This window comes from Glycine max, chromosome 14, assembly GCF_000004515.6.
Source record: "Glycine max cultivar Williams 82 chromosome 14, Glycine_max_v4.0, whole genome shotgun sequence".
NCBI lineage: Eukaryota > Viridiplantae > Streptophyta > Magnoliopsida > Fabales > Fabaceae > Glycine > Glycine max.
This window is the reverse complement of record NC_038250.2, coordinates 3,564,496-3,584,882: the sequence shown is the minus strand read 5'-3', so window position 1 is coordinate 3,584,882 and position 20,387 is coordinate 3,564,496. Positions and strand designations below refer to the sequence as shown.

Here is a 20,387-nt window from a genome sequence, read left to right as displayed (position 1 = left end):
TTTGTTTCAATTGTATTTTTTAAAAAACTTTTAACATGAAAAAATATTGTACTAATTTTATTTAGCGTTTTTGAATTAATAACAAAGTACGTTTATGAAATATTTGTTGAGATATTAATCTTAAGTTACATTTTATTAACTTTAAACCATAGAAATCGTTAACAATACTCCACAATATATATGTTTAATAGGTCACTAAAATACTTAGGCCAACCATGAGCCAAAATATACCCTTTTAAGATTAGGGAATGTGTTTGCCCAAAAATTATGTAAATTTTGTCTTCAATCTCTAAAAATATGAAGGATTTATCTAATCATTATTAAAAAAATATTCTATTTTTTATTTTATATTATTCACTAAAAAGACTATAATAATAATGAAATTGATGTTAGAGAGTAAAAAAAATATTATAAACTAACATTAGTGACGAAAAACAAAAAATTCTTTTTATTAGAACATCTAAAGAAGTGTTTTTTATAAGTATTATTTTTTTAAGAGATCTTTCAATTAATTGATCAATCTAAATATAATATATATATATATATATATATATATATATATATATATATATATATATAATATAGAAATATTAGAAAGATAATTAGTCTATTCATAAGAGAAGATGAAAAGATATAAAAAATCTAACCGATTCTTTCTTTTATTTGAACTACTGACCATATGCAATTTTACATTTTTTTAGAGGAGGTTTAGTTTTACATTGAAAATTTGATTTTAGGTTTAGAATTAATTGTGTTAAAATAATTTAAAGTAATTTTTTTTGTTGAACAATTAAGTATGTATTTGGACACATATTCCAAGATAAAAAAATGACGTCCAAATGTTTAAATACGTAAAAGCTACAATGGACTGCTTCATAAGTGATAAAAAAAAATCACATAAAATAAGCGAATGCAAATACATCATTTATAAAATAAAATTATGATAAAAACATTCCAACACAAATTACATTAATTCAAAATCAATTAAGACATGCGCGTGCATGTCGAAGTGTCCTTTAGTTACTTATGTGTTATTCTATAAATTTGACATGACATTCCCACCCACGTATCATTCAAGTTATTCAGTCGATTTCTAATACATGTTTTGGCTGGTAATAACTATAATAAAAGTTAAGACAATAAAATTATACTTTTTTTTTTTAATTCAATAGGGGTCATGGGTGACTGTGTATACGTACGTGTTGCTCGATTCATACCTCTCAAAACAGTGTTGATGAGAATGAAAAGAGACACAGGTTCTTATCATCATTGTCTGATATATGAGTGCGTTTGAAGTTCTGTTGTGTCACGAAATTAACTGGTCGTTTCTTGAGCAATATTGAAAGTGACAAATGTAAGAAACATTCAAAGGGGTGATCGAATATATACAGCTTTAGTAGGTGTGTTCGTTCATGCAATGCAACAGCTTAGATTTTTAATATTCATCCACACATTGTGACAAGTAGCAGGAGCTAATTGTTACACGCACCCCATGAGATTCGCTTATGCATCAAGTACCTTTCTAACCAAATTTATTCTCTCTGCCAAAGTTAATTGGGGAAGTTTGAGTTTAAATTTTGAGAAAATAAAAGTAAATATTATATACATAAACTGATTTTTGAATAATTATTTGAAATTTATTTACTAACATGTCATCAAACACGCAATAAGAAATTGAAATATTAAAAATCTTAGAGATTTCTTTTATATAAAAGATAATAGATGATAAGAGAGCAAATAATGCTTCATTTTTTAAAGAAGCAATACGTAGTCAAATAATTACTTTTTCTTCTAGTTAGTTTCAATTCAATTCAAGTCAAGAATAATAATAATTTCAATAATAATAATCATAACGTCAATAATAATGATAAGGATAAGAAAGTGGATAATAATAATAATAGTAACAATTAGATTTTTTTTTAAAAATCATGCAAATTTAAGGTGAGAGTTTGTTGCCTCGAACTAGGGTCAAGGTTTGTTACATCACTTGTGTGATATATACTTACAAGTAATAGACTAATGATATATCTTTGCATTTGATTCATTTGAATCTATATCATGTATTAATCACGGATGGATACCAAAGGCGGGGCTAACTAACTTTGGTAAGCAAAGTACTCTTTCAAAATTTATTTTTAAAAAAATCATTTTATAAAATAAGGCTAATAGTTTAAGGGAATTCTCCGTCAAAAGAAACAGCAAAGGAAAAAATATGATTTAGGGTTGTGAGTGTCCACTGAATGTTAGCAACACATTTTTAGATATATTCTTAGAAGACTTTTTTTTTACAATTAGTTTAAATTTATTAAAAAAAATTAAAAAATATAAGTCTCATTTTTTTAATTTATGAATACACTTATAATTTTATAGTTTTTAATAATTTTTAGTTAATATAAATAATTGTTGTTTTAAAAAATATTGTTAGCACCCCTTAATATATTATTATACAATGTATTATTAAAGGACAGGATCAGTTGGCAGAACAATAATACACTTATGCTGCAACTTCTTGATTGGTTACGCTTAATCTTGGATTATGCTATGCATACCTTGAAATCTTATAACGATGACAACATATGTTTCTTTTGGTTTTCTCTTAAAAAATAATCATATTATCGAGCATTAAATATGAACATATTTTTCAATTTTGACTAAGAATTTTTATTCACGAGTATTTTATAAGGGACTAACACATTCCACGAAGCTCATCCCTGTTGATTTCCTTTATTTTATATAATTTACTCCTATATTCTTTAGTTCACATTCTTTTCAAGAAAACAAATGAATTTCACACTCTTTGGTTAATTGAATTTCAGTCTGTAATTACTTTACTGTAAACAATTAGTGGTAAGTTAATTGGTAGTAGCTCACTAGGCTAGCCTAGCCTAGCATGGAGGGTTTAAATAATTTACACAGCCTTTTTTTTAACAGAACACAAAGTCTTAACTAGTTAACTAGCAGTAGTTTTTTTTTTTTTTTTTGAAAAAATGAAGAAAGATAATACGTTTTAATCTCATATTAAAATGGCTACATAATTTCACAAAAAGATAAGAAAAAAACTTTCGGGACTTTAATTTTCTCTTATGAAAATATAATATAAAAAAATCAGAATTATAAACAAGTGTGAATTTTGAAAACAGAAAAAGAGCAAAGCATCAACATCGCTACACTCCGAATATAACTTTGCTCAAAATCAAACTATTCAGTTCAACAAGTGATGGAAGTGTTCTTTGATGCAGTTTTATGGTGGGTTCAAACCATATGTTGTAATTAAAGATTTTAAAAAATGAATTTTAAGTTAGACAACAGAATAATGAGTGCATGTTTGGATGAAGATCTTAAAAAGTAATTTTACTTTCAAATCAACAATTTGCTCCTTCATTTTGAACATTAAAATTCAGAAATATTCTTTGGAATTTACAAAGAAAATTTTCCAATTTTTTTCTAAGCATAGCCTAATAGTTAGAAAAGTTTTTCAATTATTTCTACTCATAACAAATGCTAACCATTATGAATACTCCTTAGTTAGAGCAATGATTAAAGAAATAAAAGAAAAAGTCTATGATTTTAAAATGTTCTCTTATATAATTTCCAATGAAACATTTTTTCTGATAATTCGTTAATCAGTGCTCTAAGTTAGTAAGACCCTTTACTTATTAGTATTTTCAAAATATGCATCCTTTCCTCTCTTTGAATTTTTTTTACAGAATTTTTACTTCTAGTCTGTTTTCTTTCTTTATTTCTTTTATTTTTTTTATTTCTTTCTTTATTTTTATTAGACTTGAACTTTAAAGAAGAATTTGATTTTATTTCCACATTGTTCTAGAAGCATGCATTTTCTATTGTCTTCGAAAATTGCCAATAGACAACAGTACAATCACTCACATTGTCACATGGACATAATCTCGTATATATCTACGCATTGTACTATCAACAGTATAAACACTGACATTGCTCTACCTTTCCTTTAACACATAGTACAGAAGAGGATGTGGTGGTGATGTAATTGCAGGTTTATAAGGATCATTTTCTCCTTTAACATACTTTGAGCATGTTACTTTTAGAAAATGTGTAACGCAATACATGATGCATACAAATGCACTTCTCCAAACGCTTCAATTTCTGGCTTCCTGTGTAACAGATAGACCAACAAAGCTTATGAAATTTCAACTAAAACTACTTAGTTAAAATTTGCTGATGCAACAAACAAACGTAACTATATAATCCACCTTCATCGTCCAATTAATTGTTTGTTCATCATGGTAATTACTTGATAAAGCAAGAGGAGCGGAAGAACATGGATTTGTACACACTTTTCTTTTTCCAGTTGTTCATTATGACTGTGACTTTGTGATGGCAATTTGGAGTGCCTATAGTGTTCCATCACTTTCACAAGATGTTGTTTTCATTAGGCCAGTACGTACGGTCTTCTTAAGCCACACAACAATAGCTTATAATAAAACTCCAAAGCACGCGGACACAAACTTTGCAGTTCAGCATTTCAGGCCACTCATCTTCTCATCAAGTGGACCTATAACAAACTAGTTCTTATCAAACTTGTCCTTGCCATGACATAGCTAATTAACTTTACATTTGCACACCACTTTCTATATTTTGCAACTCTTGGAGCTGAAACACTCACGCACTTCATCAAAACTCTCCTCAGTTATCCCTCCAACAGAAGATAAAACATGGTGTTAACTTCATTTTCAAGAACCCTTTTCGATTGTTCAAAGCTTATTTTTATACTTTGTTGATGCCTTAATGATTTTTTGCATTTTTGCTATCTTCTAGGTTCTAGTTGCAAGTCATGGCGAGGAGGAAAAGGGGGCAGAAGGCATTGCTGCTGTTGATTTTCGAGGTCACCCTGTGGACAAGACAAAAACTGGAGGATGGCTAGCAGCAGGGCTCATCTTAGGTTCATATTCATCTCAATCCATAGAAATTTTAGTCATGTTTTCAAGGTTGAACCAAAGGGCTCTTCAATTTGGCTCCAACACATACTCTTTTTTTTTTTTTTATGTAGGTACTGAACTGGCAGAAAGAATATGTGTAATGGGCATAAGCATGAACTTAGTGACCTACTTGGTTGGAGTTTTGAATCTCCCTTCAGCTGATTCTGCCACCATAGTTACCAATGTCATGGGAACTCTCAACCTGCTTGGCCTTCTTGGTGGCTTCATAGCTGATGCCAAACTTGGCAGATACGTAACTGTTGCCATATCTGCAATCATAGCTGCTTTGGTATGTTAAAAGCTTTGCATATTTAGATATACTCAATGCTCAATTCTCTAATTTCTTTTGGCTTTTAATCACACTAAAGCAACCAATTTCTCCCTTCCCTCTAGGGAAAGTGGTTTTCAATTGCAAATAGCATAATTTTCTTAGTTTAATTTCTATGCACTTAACTATCAATCAATCAGAAACAAAAATCATCATAGGTATGACTTATAAGGTAGATATTGTAAAATTCAATAAACTTTGTGATGATAACATGTAAGTAAGTACATACACTATTTACTCTAACATATTACTAGCTATACTAGCAGTCACAAACTAGTTTTCTTGTCACATCTTTCTTGGACCAGGGGGTGTGTTTGTTAACTGTGGCTACAACCATTCCTAGCATGAGGCCTCCTGTGTGCAGCAGTGTCAGAAAACAACACCATGAATGCATTCAGGCCAGTGGCAAACAATTGGCTTTGCTATTTGCGGCACTTTACACAGTAGCAGTGGGTGGTGGAGGAATAAAATCCAATGTCTCAGGTTTTGGATCAGATCAGTTTGATACAACAGACCCCAAGGAGGAAAGAAGGATGGTGTTTTTCTTCAACAGGTTCTACTTCTTCATCAGCATAGGGTCCTTGTTCTCTGTGGTGGTGCTGGTGTATGTGCAAGACAACATAGGGAGAGGGTGGGGTTATGGAATTTCAGCAGGGACAATGGTGATTGCTGTTGCTGTTTTGCTTTGTGGCACACCATTCTATAGATTCAAGAGGCCACAAGGAAGCCCCTTAACAGTTATATGGAGAGTGCTGTTTTTGGCTTGGAAGAAGAGGAGTCTTCCTGATCCTTCACAACCCTCCTTTCTCAATGGTTATCTTGAAGCTAAGGTCCCACATACTCAGAAGTTCAGGTAAATTTTCTGTCTTCCTCTTAAAGCTATCAACATGACTAAGAGTAAACTACTTACAATATTAGTTATTGAAATTTAAAAAATTCTAAACCTTTTTTTTAGTGTAATTCGTTAATCATATTAGTCTAAAATTAAGATGGACATATTACTGATAAAAAAAAGCTGTTAACATATGTTTTTGTATTGGGATTGACCACAGTTCCTACGGTGAAATATGTTTAAAGATTAAAATAACAATTTCTTAATTTTAAGAATTAGTATGACAATTTTATACTTCCATGTACCAAAATGGTAATTTACTCTTAATATTATGCTGGATTGTCTTTTTCTTCAATTATTGCACAGCAATTTCAAAAGATTTTCTCATTTTTTGTGGTTCTGATAATGATTACTTTCACGGGATTATTACTATTTCTATTACTATCTGGGACAACGTAAGTGTTTGTATTGTCTCTAGATAAGGACAAATTTAACGTTTGATTGAACAGTCCGTCAAAAAGGAATTTTGAAAACGAAAAAAAAAAAAAGACAGCGTCTGTTGGAAAGGAATAGTATTTTGCCCTTTTTTCCAAAATTTATTTTGTAAAGTGATTTGTGAAAACTGTATTTTAAAAACAAAAACAAAACAAAAAAAGTTTGGTTTGAGAGTATATGGTTCTGCCAATGAACACATATTTCATCTTGACACATCTTTGTCACCTGCGAGAAATAGAAATGAGACATAGATCTTTCTCACTCACTCACTCGCTCAAATCACAATGGAGACGATACATCTATTTTTTTCAGCTACACACTACTCTGTACTCCACTCAGATCACTAACCTTTTAAGCAATCACTTTGTAAAAATTGGTTTTGGATGTAATTAATTCTGAAGTTAAGTAATTTGATTTTATTTAAATGTTTTTATTAAAAATAAGTTATTAATAGTAAAACTCAATGAAAACTGTTTTTTTTATCTAACATAGAAGCTATCTAAAATTATTTTAGTTAAAAATTAGTTTTAGACCATAAATTCATTTTTCAACTTGAGATTAAATATAAATATTTATTCAAAAACAATTATGAGATATTAATGTTCTTTAATGATCCAACATAGCATTTAGCTTTGGGTGTTTATGCCTTCCACTTCCACAGGCGACGAGAATGAAGCATGCGTAAAGAGAATCGGAGCATGCAACTGAAATTACAAAAAGAAAACTTTAGAAAATAAAATATAATAATAACATTTAATTGAACATTTAAATATTAAAAGTTAAAACTGACATAGAATATATATACACACACATAAACTATGAAGTTGTTAAAAAAATAAAACTGATAAGGTTTGCACATATCTTTTAATATTTTATTTTTGATATAATAAATAATACTGATAAGGTTTAAACATAAATTTTTTTACGAGTAGGCCGATCCTATTCGATCGATTATCTAATGTGTATTCTACTCATTAAAAGAGACAAATCCTTTACTCCACCACTATAGCAATTTTTTTTTTTGTGGTACACTCCTACAAAACTTCCAGTAAAGAAATTGCAGTGATTTGTAACTACTGATGGCAAATAAGGCACTGATTTTGCACGACCAATTATATATTTTGAACCATTTAAACAAAAATAATAGATCCAAATATCTTGCATTAGATTGAATTATCTAACTGCAACCTTAAAACAAATTTTGGATTATACGATTTTAATTTGATACCATATTTATTCTTGAATCAACATATGTCCATAGCTATGAATTGATTCTTCGGTGAAAACACAATGAACGATTTATAATAAAAATGTCATTCATTTCCTAGGGAAACAGTAAGCTAACATGTATTTTCACTGCTTTGTATTTGGTCTGACAGGTTCCTTGACAAAGCTGCAATCCTAGATGAGAACTGCTCAAAGGAGGAAAACAGGGAAAACCCTTGGATAGTTTCCACAGTGACTCAGGTTGAGGAGGTTAAAATGGTAATCAAGCTCCTTCCTATTTGGTCTACATGTATCCTCTTCTGGACAATCTATTCTCAAATGAATACCTTCACCATTGAGCAAGCTACATTCATGAATCGAAAAGTTGGGTCTCTAGTTGTCCCAGCAGGATCTCTATCAGCTTTTCTCATCATTACCATTCTCCTCTTTACTTCCCTAAATGAGAAACTCACTGTGCCCTTAGCTCGGAAACTGACCCACAATGCCCAAGGGCTCACAAGTCTCCAGAGGGTTGGAATTGGACTCGTTTTCTCCAGCGTTGCCATGGCAGTTGCTGCAATTGTTGAGAAAGAAAGGAGGGCGAATGCAGTAAAAAATAATACCATAAGCGCCTTTTGGCTGGTCCCTCAATTTTTTCTGGTGGGTGCTGGGGAAGCATTTGCCTATGTTGGACAACTAGAATTTTTCATTAGGGAGGCACCAGAGAGAATGAAATCTATGAGCACTGGACTTTTCCTATCTACACTATCAATGGGTTATTTTGTCAGTAGCTTATTGGTGGCAATTGTGGACAAAGCAAGTAAGAAAAGATGGCTAAGGAGCAATCTGAACAAGGGCAGGTTAGATTACTTCTATTGGTTGCTCGCAGTGCTAGGACTACTGAATTTCATACTTTTTCTTGTATTAGCAATGAGGCATCAGTACAAAGTTCAGCACAACATAAAGCCTAATGACGATGCAGAAAAAGAGCTTGTGAGTGCAAATGATGTGAAAGTTGGAGTTGATGGAAAGGAAGAAGCATAAGATATAGTCTTAAAATCTCATTTTGTGTGGCCCAATATATAGTGTGTAAGAACAAAACATTGTGCTCCAAATTTGTTAATTTTTGGGTGTTTTGTCGACCTCATTTAACGAGGACAATTGTAATGTATTATTAAGTATTTACAGATATAAAAAGGGCAAACGACAGTGTGAGTTGTTTCCAAAAGAGAAAAGGCAATTATGGAATAAATTATAAATATTCCCAAACTAAAGAATATAAATAAATGAACACTTGCTACTAGCCAGGTTTCATGAGCAGAGGCCTGAATTTGACTAATGTTATCAGTAGAAAACACTACAGAATCATAGAATCAAACTATGACATGTTCTTGAAAGCAAAATTTAGTCCATTTGAGACCAAAGCTTTAAACAATGGCATTAGATAGTTTTAGTAGCAAGAAGATAATATCTTTAAGAACGCAGAAGACTTTATAAAGCATCAGTAACCGAGGGAGGCTTGTGGCTTATGACCAACGGAGGCCGTAGAGCTCTGTGTGCTTCCTCCTTCTGCTTGCGTGCCTTGTACATTTCCTCTGTCTCGATAACAACTAACCTCTTGACCTATATTAATTACAAAGTTTACCAATGTTAGTATACAGAGGGATAAGTCATTTCAAGAAGAAAATGGACTTGTGTAGAGCTTTTGCTAAAACCTGTTGGAGCATTCCCCTAACTGTAGGTGTGTTCCATCGCATGACAGTTCGATTGCATTTGCGCAAGCGAAGTGCTTCCAAAGTGCGCCTATGGAGCCTCCTGGTCCCCGGAATACCCCTAACTAGAGTTATATAGATATTGGGGCTCCAAGCAATTGGCACACAGGCCTTATATGCCTTGAACGCATTCATGCCTTCAGCTTAAAATCAGAACAGCATTAAGAAACAAATCAAGTTAATATGTTTTTCATACTCTAACTAGATACCAAAATTTAACAATTATCATAAAAAAATAGATAAAAAAACAAGTTTAAATAAAATCAGTCTTGATAAGAAAAGAAACAAAATCCACACACTTCATTCAACTGCAATACTGTATATTTGAAACTACTTGATGGAAGCAGCACAGAAAATCTTACCTTGAATAACTCACATTGAAGAAACCAGTTAGAGAGAGACAAAAGTATATGCAAATAAATAGTGAAGGAAATGTAAGGAAGCATTTATAAAACCTCCTTGCCATTGAAACAAGAAAAGATTAAAAAAGATGATAATAAAAGAGTGAGATTACACAGACACTCCACTAAAATTTCTTGAGATAACACATAGCATAACCCTCTTTTTATTTTTATTTTTAACGTTTAAAGCAACCACCTTAAAGGGGTACACGGTGTAATGTTTTCAAACAATTAAGGGAGTTAATATAATGTATAAGAGGCCTCGGCGTAATGTTCTTCAAACAATTAAGAAGTGTAGGGGTAAAAAAAAGAAGGGCGTCGGGAGAAAATTGACGAAACCTCATCAGGGGTGTCAGTACAATGGCATTAGCTCAGGCATTTTATCAAACAGGTGGTAGGCAGACACGCAAGTTAGATAAATCACAAGAGCCGTTACAGCCCGGCCAACACAAGTTATGAACTACGATTCAACGTGATATAGGGTGACTCAATCATGGATACAAACTAGAACATGATTGCAAATTGGAACCAACAAAGGGAATGAACTACTGAAAAAACAAACTAACTAAATGTAAATAGCTTCAGGTGAAGAATCAAAAAGAGAGAAAGGGTTACCGTAACGCGTGCGTGGGTGAGCGAAGAAGAACAATCACCCGAAAAGGTTATGGGCAGGAACCACTGACGGAAGTGATTGGGATAAAAAATAAGAAACCCCTAACGCACCCAACCAACAAAACGCACAGTTTAGACTTTTGTGCTAGGGGTCGGGGTAGGGTCGGATTATTTGGGATTATTCAACAGATTTTGAAGGAAAAAACTGTTTAAAAATAGAAAAAAAAAAAGTTACACATTGGTGAGGTAAAAAGTTGGCTTAATTATAAAATTTTTACCATTCAAATTTTATTATTTTGTAAATTTTATTATTGAATTTTATTTTCAAAGATTTTATTATTCAAATTTTCAATTTCGATATATTTTATTATGTTGATAAAAGATTATTTATTTCAACCTTTGACATAAGTTATAATTTTAATCAATGTAGAAAGTAATTTTTTATATTGAGTATGACCATAATCTATATAGATAATCACTTTTCTACATAGATCACAACTATCAATGTACAAAAATATAGAACTATCAATGTACAAAAATATGGAAAAGTGATTTTTTTTATATCATTTTGTATGACCACATGCAATGGATGTAAATAGTCACCTTTAGCTTAATGTAATTTTTTTCCACCTGCAATTTTTTTATGAATAAATTTTGAGTTTTGAATGAATTAAAAAGAAAATTAATTGATGAGTTATAAGTTTAAGAGATGAAAATTAAAAAGAAAATTAATTGATGAGTTTTGCATGCTTTCACGTAAATCTTTTTTTTTTTTGACAGAGCTTTCACGTAAATCATAGAGACCTGAGTTTTTCACTTTGCTAACTGTGTCTGCAATTATTAGTTTTTAAATGAATGATCATGGTAAAATAAGAAATGTTGAGTAATATATTGTCTTTAATGTGTTTTTTAAGTTCTATTCGTGCGCGCGAGAGAGAGAAATTCAACGTTAATCAATTATTCATTATTACATATATGTTAATCATATTAATTCTTGTAAAAATCATCTTTAAGATTAGTATAGAGAAATTTTGTCTTTAAATTTATTTTATGAACATTAATAAAAAGGAACTAATGTAGAACTAACTTGAAGATTATATATATAATATTACTAGGAGATTTATGAAAATGCTGGCTTGATGTACAATTTATTGTAGAATTTAGTATTTTATAAATTTGGATAGTAAGCTTCTCAGTTAAGTATTGAAGTTTTTTTCTCATTTAAAGAAGCATTTTTATTACAGTTATAATATTATATTTTTTAATCTAATGAAAAAATGATTTTTTTTCAAAATTATTAATATTTTTATAATTTTAACAACTTTTTTAACTGAATAATTTTAACAATTTAATTCTCAAAATTTTATTATAATATTTATTTTATATGTTCATAATAAGTATAAGTAAATATCACCCGTATCAGGCATGGGGCAACAGACTGGTACTTATATACAACATTTACACAACAATGTTTTCAAAAGATGTACAAATTTACAAGTTACTACATATGTTTGCATAAGGAAATTATAAAATGCTATTAGTCTTCATAGAAAGGCTTAACCCCATTAGGACCTATATCTAATACAATTGTATGCTACCTCGGTATAGCATGTAAAACAAATAACTAGTATCAAGCCCTACTATCAACAACATATGAAGTAGCAATCATTTGGAAATTGAAATATGAACGACATATAAAAAAAGATAGTATATTGAATCTTAATTAATATAGGTTTTTTGTTTTATACACATATGATATTATTTTTCTATCTTAAATATACTTTATGAAAAGAAAAAAATCTTGTATTTTCTTAAAGTCCAATTAAACCATCAAAATATTACAAAATCATTTGTATGTAGATCCAAAGTCATGCATGAAAAGAGCTACAAATAAACAAAGTTCCCGCACCCTATATATAGTATTAATTAATCCAAAAATAATAATAACATATATGGACGTGAAATTAAGGACATAGGTGACCAAATGAAGGTAAAAGAATATTTACTATTAAAAGCTTAAACAAAATAAATGAGTTTCCTAAAAGATTGCAAAAAGCATTATATTTTCTAAAGTAGCATAATTATTTCTAAAATAAATATAAATATAACTCCCATACATTTTGTGTTTTTTTTAACGAACAGAGGAACATTCTAAAAGCACCATGTGTACGTGATCTAATCTAATGGAGCAATAAGTTGATGTGTTATTATAAATTTAAATCATGAAACTGTTTCCTCCATTGTCCAATTATGATGAAGAATTGTTTCTCTCCTCCTGGGAGGGGAACTCATGAATTTGGAGGAGATTTGTCGGATTAAAACTAATAATTTGGTTTTCTAGTGATGAAACTAATTGTCAAACATAACCTATAGACATGTGAATGAGATGATTGATGTGTAACACAAAAATTTGATCTATTTTATACCAAATTGCCATGATTAATTATAAAATCCTCATTTACTTTTTTCTCACTACCACTAATAAGACATCGATATATAATACATAAATGATCAATAAAATAACATTTAATTAATTAACTAATTTTGTTTACTGCATCAATTAATTAATTTTTGAGATTTTATAAATTCAAAGTTTTAAATACTTATGCTTTTGTACTTTAATTTTTTTTATCAATAATCGAATAGTATATGAATACCTGCTAATTGTTTTTAAATGTACACAGTTGTTCCTTTAAAAGAAAAAACCATCTTTACACACACCCCACTTAAAAAGGGCTTAAAAAAAAGGAAAAAAAATTCTTTTAGTGATGTAAAATCTACCTTTCTCTGTCCCTCTTTCCACATATCTATACACATATATACACCATTTTATACAAACCAATTTTATGTCTAATAATGATAATCTTTCTCGGTAATAATCACATATTCGTTGTTTTTTTCACACACAAATAAAAGAAACATTAGTTGGCTGCTCCAAATGATGGAAAACCATAGTTACAAGAAGCAATAACACGAAGGGTTCAATCATGAGGACCACATACCAACATTGTACGACCACAACATCTCTAACACAACAGACCATATTGCACATATAGTAGACATGCATCAAACATAAATCAAGAAATTTTTCGACAATGATAATTATAATTATATACAAGCAGTCAAACGCTGTTAATAAAAGAACAAGTCCTTTGCTCGATGAATCAATACCATTTAGCACTGCTAAAAAAACACATTCACTGAACAAATTTGACACATTAAAGACGATTTTGAATGGTCTCTTTAAAGTCAACGTCGTGAAAAAACAAAATAAATTATTTTTATCAATTTAATGCATTTCCATATGAAAACAAATTATTTTCATTAAATTAGGAAACAACACATACACAACATCTCTAGTGATCTCCACAAACAGTGTAGATAATAGAGCATATAGTTAGATTCACGCTCACTTACATAGATTGCAGTTCAGGGATAACAGAGAATTTTCATCCTGCTTTCTACAATTTAAAGTAAAACATTCATCAATGACACATTATATATAGCAACCTGGCGACCTAGGCAACTTAAAATAGATAGGGTTTTCTCGGCTAAGCTTTTGAATATTCTAGTAGAGGATTGAGTTAAAGAAGCATAGGCATGCCATCCATTGGAAATGGCTTGCACATAACATTTTCCATGTAGTAGTTAGTTGCATCCATCACGGCAAATTGCATATCCTCAGAAGGCTTCCAATGACGTTTTCTCTGATTGATGAACCAGTTGTTGATTTGTTTCAGATCTAGGCCTGTGGATTCTGCAAGTGCCTGCTTTTGAGATTCCTACATGTTTATCCAAGCACATTCACCATTGCCATAATATAAGATTAGTCATCGGATATATATAAATAGTAAACAAAACTTATGAATTAATTAATGCACAATTGGGTGTTGATACCAACATGCTAACAATTTAACGTTTCAATATTGAAATTCATATTACCAGGATTATTTTCTAATTAACACCAAAGGCTATAGCACCATCAAATGAGGCTATATTTTGGTGAAAATATAAAGGAAACAAGGTATTGAAATGAAAATATGAATATTTATCAGGATACACATTGTGAAGGCATGGTAGAAACTATAAAAAGTACTGCTACCACACTCTATAATACGCACACGCTACTCTTGATTAAAGTATGTTGAAAAATACAAAATCATAGATGAGACTCATTTAAACATGAAGTGTGACCCATAAAATATGATTTTTAATAATTTTCAGCCAAATAATCAATGAAGAGTTTGTTAAAAAAAAAGGATTACTAGCATTTCTCTATGGTTTATAATGGATGTAGAACTTAGTTACCGAAGGGTATGGCCATTTATAATGCCTGTTCCACCAATCAAGTAGCTGTTGCCGAGCTTCCTTTGGCAACTTTCCATTCTTTTTCTTCTTCAAAAATTCCTTCTTGAGGCTCCCTAGATATCCACTATACTTGCGCAAAAGCTGGACTTTGAGTTCACGATCTTCAGCTTGAGAATCTAGGTTGTTTTCATGAACATCAACCTCATTCTGCGAAGATGTTTCACTTTGACCTTAAAATTGCCACAACAAAATGGAATAAAAATGAAAAGTTATCAGTAAAAACAATTCATGCAAATAAATATCCATCATGAAAATATTGACATCATAAAATTGCATGTCAGTTATAACTATTGGCATTTAAGACAGAAATAATACATCAAATAATTCTAAATCATACTAATCCCCTTACTAGATAAAGAAAGTATTTTTTATTTTCTAAGACATTAATTATATTTAGTTATTCAGTTAATTAGTACAATTTTCATAAAGTATTAAATGGATTAGTAGAATACTATGATAGGAAGATATAAAATTATTTTATTTTGATATATATATATATATATATATATATATATATATATATATCAATCAAACAAAGCATTATGTTAAGATTATATGTTCATTTTTCTGAATTATCAAATAACATGCATTACCTAAGAAATGACAAAAACAAGTTAAAAACTAAATTTCATTACAGTATTTTCTATATTACACACTAGCTTTGTTACTAAATAGGAGAAAGTTGCAAAGAAAATAACTGAACTTTAGATCAGTGCAAAATGTATCTCACCATGCTTTTAGATAACTTCATATTATAAAAGGCCATTCAAGAGTACAACCTTTACTAAAAAAGAAGTGAGCTATTATACACAAGAGATATGGTTCACTCTTAGAGCTAAAAATATAACCCTTTCATCCACCACCAGAGAACATACTAAGGAAGGGAATAACAAAATAATCATGCATACTCAAAATTTACATTTTTTTTTAATTAAGCTACAAAGGGAACAAATTGACAAGGAAACATATGACAACAGAAGATAAGACAAGGAGTTTCCTTTTTCAACTAAGTTCTTAAAGGGACTTTGACAGAGAGAGCCATGCATCTAAGTGAAGAGGATGAATTAAACAGAAAGAAGACTAATGCCTTGCAAAAGGTGACAACTCACTGAGTACGTAAGAAATAATGAGTAACACCAAGGTCACACGAACCATAAAGAAAAATCCCTTTAAAAAAATAACCGGAAAGCCATCAAGATTATCAGTGGCTCACTTAATTAAGCAGCAGCATTATTGGGGTACGAATAAACTTTTTATCATTAGAATAATAAAACAAAATCTCATTTTTCTTGATTTCCCCTCAAGCAGTAATATGGATTCATAATCGTTTTCAAACCTTTTGACCTAATTCAAACACCTTGGACCCATTATTATTAACATTCTTAAAACCAATGTAAAGGTTTTTAATCAAGTTCCTTTATAACTAATCACACTATTTATGATGAGAAAGGTAATTTGACTAACTCTTTTCAATTAATTCAGATGATAATATATAATAAACAAACAAACTTAGCATCACATCATTCTTAGTAAAAACACATTTATCCAGTACACGCAGGTGTGGTTTTCCTTTTTTTATTGGTATCAATTGCACCATCAGCTGTGTGGTTATCATTAATTACTCTACCACTTAATATTAATATTTAATACCAACATTAAGCTTTGAAAGACAATATTGCTTCTGAAGATCAGAGTTATGAGTACTAACTAGCTAGCAAGGTCATAGATCCCTTCAATGCTTGCAGCATATTTCCAGAGGGTTTAAAACTTTGAGACACAGAAGAACTACCACTAGCCTATGGGTAGCAAGTTAAACCGTGATTCATCATTACTTACTTAGCCTCTAACCAAAACCTTTCCACACAGGGTTGATTTCTAGTAATAATTTCATAGTAGTAAAACAATGATCCATGGTTGTGTTGCTAATTCATTCATATAGGTCACACGAGCATGGATTACTAATTAAGTTCACTCTCACACATACTGACACTCAATCTTTGTCACCCACTTCCCTAAACAAGAAATCGCAGTCCATAATTGCTCCACAGTACTCAGAGAAGTGTAGGAACAAATAACGATTTAAGGGTAATTAATCACCAAAATCTGATGAAACTGCTAGGGCTTTGAGTTGACACTCAATTCTTGAGAAGAAAAGCATGGCTTCTTTGAAGGGTTTAGTGAGCTCTTGCTCATACTTAATGAGCATCTCACAGTAGGCCTCCATGAACTGGTCCAGAGCTGGATCTTCACCTATTGAACCACCTGTCCTTCCTGATGATGCATTGAAGGACTCACATTTGGCACATGACTCCTCTAAGCTAGCCACCACTTCAGGAGGTGCTCCAACCTATTAATACTCCACTCACACCATCAACACAAGAAAAACATGAAAATATATAAACAAAAATCGCAAAAAGAAAAACCACAACAGAAAATTTGAGTCCTCATGAAACCCATGAAAGAGAAGTAGAGATATGAGTGCAATTACAGTTTACAAGTTAACTGCAAGAGTGTATATATGATCATATAGATAAGGACTATTTTTTTATCGGAAATTATTTTTTGTTAATATTGTTAGCTTTTGTCTGCGGGAATTCGAACCCAGTAACTCTCTCCTTTTTTTCTTCCTTCACCACTAAACCAACCTTACATATTCTATATAAGGACAATTTGTGTTAGGAAGAAAGGGAAAGATATGTGTGTAATTTATGTGAATATGGAGAACAATTTAGAGTTCATCATCACCTTGAGGCAATTAAGGTAAGAGGACAAGAGACGAGGAAAAAGAGGGTGTGCCATGATTTTATCCCTCACACTGCAAGTGTCGGTGGGGTTGTGGTGGCTGTAGTGATGTTCCTGAGCGATATTGCTATTGCTAGTGACAGGTACCCTTCTATTATCGCTACTACTGCGCATTTGGGCATTACCAGAGTTGTTGTTGTTGTTACTGAGAGGCAGAGAAAGAAACTTCCTATTATTAGTTTCCATGTTCATCATGTCCATCTCAGAAAGCTCACTGCAACTGTTCCCTCCAAACCCTATCATAGTTTCAAAGTAATAATAAGTTGTGTAGTTAAAACCCTTGAAAGGAATGAAAAAGAAAGTGCTCTTTCTCTTTTTGTTTCACTCTCTCTCTCCCACTATGTAAAAAAATTAAAACTCCACATGCTACATATATAACATATGTATTTATTTTATGTTATAAAATAGTAATAGTAAAATAGGAATAGTAAAACCAATAGCTGTATGAGTATGTAGCTCTACTACCTCTTTGGCTTGGATCAGTTGTTCCTAGTTGCTAGTCCCCACCTTACTGTTTTCTCAAAAAGAGCACACTGCATATAATTGTCCAGAGAGTACTCCCGGAAATGAAGCTAAAAAATCTGAGTCCTTTATTTGTAGAAAACTCCAAAGAACCTAAATGGATAGTCAGTCAGAACAATAGGGATTTTTGGGCTCTTGGCTCTATAGCCTGTAAAAGGTGGTGGGAATCAGATTCAGATTCAGATTTCAGAGTCCTCCCCTTGGGAATGTGTAGTCTACCTTCTTCCTTCTGTGCATCAACAGTGTTGCTTTGCTTCTTATTAATCTCATTCTCTCTCTCTCTCTCAAACACTACTATCAGTGTGCTGTTGCTGTTGCTGTGTGTGTTGAATGCAGGTGGAGACACAGAGGCTACACGCAGGGTTAACGTGTGTGTCTGCAACTTAACTCAGAGTTTTCCTTCCCAATGAAATAAGATGTATCTATGTATGTTAATAATGTGAAACTCACCCTCTTAGCTAGCTAGGTCTATGCACTACTACTGTTTATGCGTAGTACTATTGTTGGCTATCTATCAGTCACACTCACATCATGAAATTAATGGAAATGAAGGAGAGAGAAAAAGTGTTTCACTCTTTCACTAAAATTATATCCAAAGTAAGAACAGTACTAGTATTAAGTACGTACTTATATGTTATGCTTCTTAATTATCTTATATTTATTCCATTTTTAACATGCTTAAGTGTTAAAATATTCTTAGGAATATTGGCAAGATTTATTTTATATATAGATGTGTAAGAATTAAGAAATAACTTTTGATAACAAAAAGGATTAAGTTAACTTTTTGGCAAGTACTATGTTAGATTGAGATGAGCACATTTTTTGTTAGTTTGATTGGAATCATATCAAAACTCAGTGGCTTAGAATAACGCAAAGTGCAAAAATCTGTTGACAGGAGTTAAATTTACGTTTTTTAAAATAAATTTAACGTGTATTATTAATTAAGTTACGTGAGATATGTTGATATTAATATAATAATATATAACATAAGATGAAAGGGTGTTTGGTTTAGTTTGGCTCTAATAAATTGTAGTGATAAAGAGAGGTGTTGGTGTGATTGAAAGGAATCAAACATCAACCGTCCATCGACACCTATCACCCATGTGATATTCCTTTGGGAGATATGATCTTTATCGCTCTCTCACACATACCACTTTTGCTTTAGTATGATGGAATTGGTATATATTAGCAACTATGAGGGTGGGTTAATAAGAGGAAGACGACACCGTTTTGTAAATTGGAATCCATGCAAAGACACACATATGTCAGAGGGGTCATGTCAATCTAATCAAATGAAAAAAAAATAGAGGAGAAAAGTGGGTTGGAAGAGGTAGACATAGCAAAAGAAGCCCATGTTATATAAGATGTTGCCCTCATTGTGGGACACTCCCTGCGTCCCTTCCTTTCAGTTCTTTACTATTGCGTTTCTTACCTTACCCTACACGAATGATTGACAATTTGACATATTGTGTTTTGCCATTTTCTTTGACAGTAAATAATATATTTAATTATAATACCAAATTTATATATATATCAAAAAGAAAATTATACTAACAGTCTAAAATATTTTTTACATTATTACTTAATCACAATTACCATATACTTTTTACAATTATTATATATTTTTAGAATATTTACAATAATTACCTTTTTTATACTGTACAATAATTATCTTATAAATATATTGTTTATAAAAAATAAATTATAATATATAATAAATTATAAATTATTTCTTATAAATAAAATCAAAGATGGTATTAATTATGATGTGTGATTATATTATTAATATATGATTATTAAACTCTTATATAATTTACTGGTGTCAATCCAATGGTGCAAAAATTTAAATAGTTTATATTAAATTTTCTATTCACTTTTTATCAACCTTATACACCAAAAAAAAATCCCCATATTGTCTTTTTATAATAAATTATTGTATATAAATTAAGTTATCTATGAGAGAACCTTTAGTAAGTGAATTAGAGTAAATAATTTAATTAATTAATTAAATCTTATTATATAAAAATTTATATTATAAACTTGAATATAAATATATTAAAAAGTATTGTGATAAATTATACCAAAAATTGTTTT

At 30.9% G+C, this 20,387-nt stretch overlaps 3 protein-coding genes across 5 annotated transcripts; 1 reads left to right on the top strand and 2 right to left on the bottom strand.

The window, feature by feature from the left end:
* Positions 1 to 4,477: 4,477 nt before the first annotated feature.
* On the top strand, positions 4,478 to 9,044 carry LOC100794669 (protein NRT1/ PTR FAMILY 6.4). Its single transcript, XM_003545523.5, has 5 exons — positions 4,478 to 4,694; positions 4,795 to 4,918; positions 5,027 to 5,244; positions 5,589 to 6,136; positions 7,990 to 9,044. The coding sequence occupies exons 1-5, from the start codon at positions 4,692 to 4,694 to the stop codon at positions 8,858 to 8,860; spliced, it is 1,764 nt and encodes a 587-aa protein (XP_003545571.1). The 5' UTR covers positions 4,478 to 4,691; the 3' UTR covers positions 8,861 to 9,044.
* On the bottom strand, positions 9,033 to 10,750 carry LOC100306695 (uncharacterized). Of its 2 annotated transcripts, none has more exons than XM_006595435.4 (3): positions 10,605 to 10,750; positions 9,532 to 9,725; positions 9,033 to 9,439 (listed from the first exon to the last, which is right to left on the bottom strand). In XM_006595435.4, exons 2-3 carry the CDS (start codon positions 9,721 to 9,723, stop codon positions 9,308 to 9,310), a joined length of 324 nt encoding a protein of 107 aa, XP_006595498.1. In that variant the 5' UTR covers positions 9,724 to 9,725; positions 10,605 to 10,750; the 3' UTR covers positions 9,033 to 9,307. The 2 variants fall into 2 exon arrangements, with proteins under 2 accessions (XP_006595498.1, NP_001235061.1); NM_001248132.2 differs by having other exon boundaries at positions 9,131 to 9,439; positions 9,532 to 9,731; positions 10,605 to 10,659.
* Positions 10,751 to 13,906: 3,156 nt separating this feature from the next.
* LOC100791704 (homeobox protein knotted-1-like LET6) lies at positions 13,907 to 18,726 on the bottom strand. Of its 2 annotated transcripts, XM_006595759.4 has the most exons (5): positions 18,237 to 18,726; positions 17,715 to 18,007; positions 17,067 to 17,316; positions 14,910 to 15,139; positions 13,907 to 14,383 (listed from the first exon to the last, which is right to left on the bottom strand). In XM_006595759.4, the coding sequence occupies exons 2-5, from the start codon at positions 17,970 to 17,972 to the stop codon at positions 14,186 to 14,188; spliced, it is 936 nt and encodes a 311-aa protein (XP_006595822.1). In that variant the 5' UTR covers positions 17,973 to 18,007; positions 18,237 to 18,726; the 3' UTR covers positions 13,907 to 14,185. The 2 variants fall into 2 exon arrangements, with proteins under 2 accessions (XP_006595822.1, XP_003545568.1); XM_003545520.5 differs by lacking the exon at positions 18,237 to 18,726 and having other exon boundaries at positions 17,715 to 18,121.
* Between the last annotated feature and the right edge of the window lie 1,661 nt (positions 18,727 to 20,387).

Coding starts and splice junctions, on each gene's coding strand:
- LOC100306695 (XM_006595435.4), bottom strand. CDS start 9,723: ATGAATGCGTTCAAGGCATATAAGGCCTGTGTGCCAATTGCTTGGAGC. Junction 9,440..9,531: donor TTAGGGGAATGCTCCAACAG/GTTTTAGCAAAA, acceptor TAATTAATATAG/GTCAAGAGGTTAGTTGTTAT.
- LOC100791704 (XM_003545520.5), bottom strand. CDS start 18,014: ATGATAGGGTTTGGAGGGAACAGTTGCAGTGAGCTTTCTGAGATGGAC. Junction 17,317..17,714: donor CTTACCTTAATTGCCTCAAG/GTGATGATGAAC, acceptor GAGTATTAATAG/GTTGGAGCACCTCCTGAAGT. Junction 14,384..14,909: donor ATAAATGGCCATACCCTTCG/GTAACTAAGTTC, acceptor ATAAACATGTAG/GAATCTCAAAAGCAGGCACT.
- LOC100794669 (XM_003545523.5), top strand. Junction 4,919..5,026: donor AGCAGCAGGGCTCATCTTAG/GTTCATATTCAT, acceptor TTTTTTATGTAG/GTACTGAACTGGCAGAAAGA. Junction 6,137..7,989: donor CCACATACTCAGAAGTTCAG/GTAAATTTTCTG, acceptor TTGGTCTGACAG/GTTCCTTGACAAAGCTGCAA.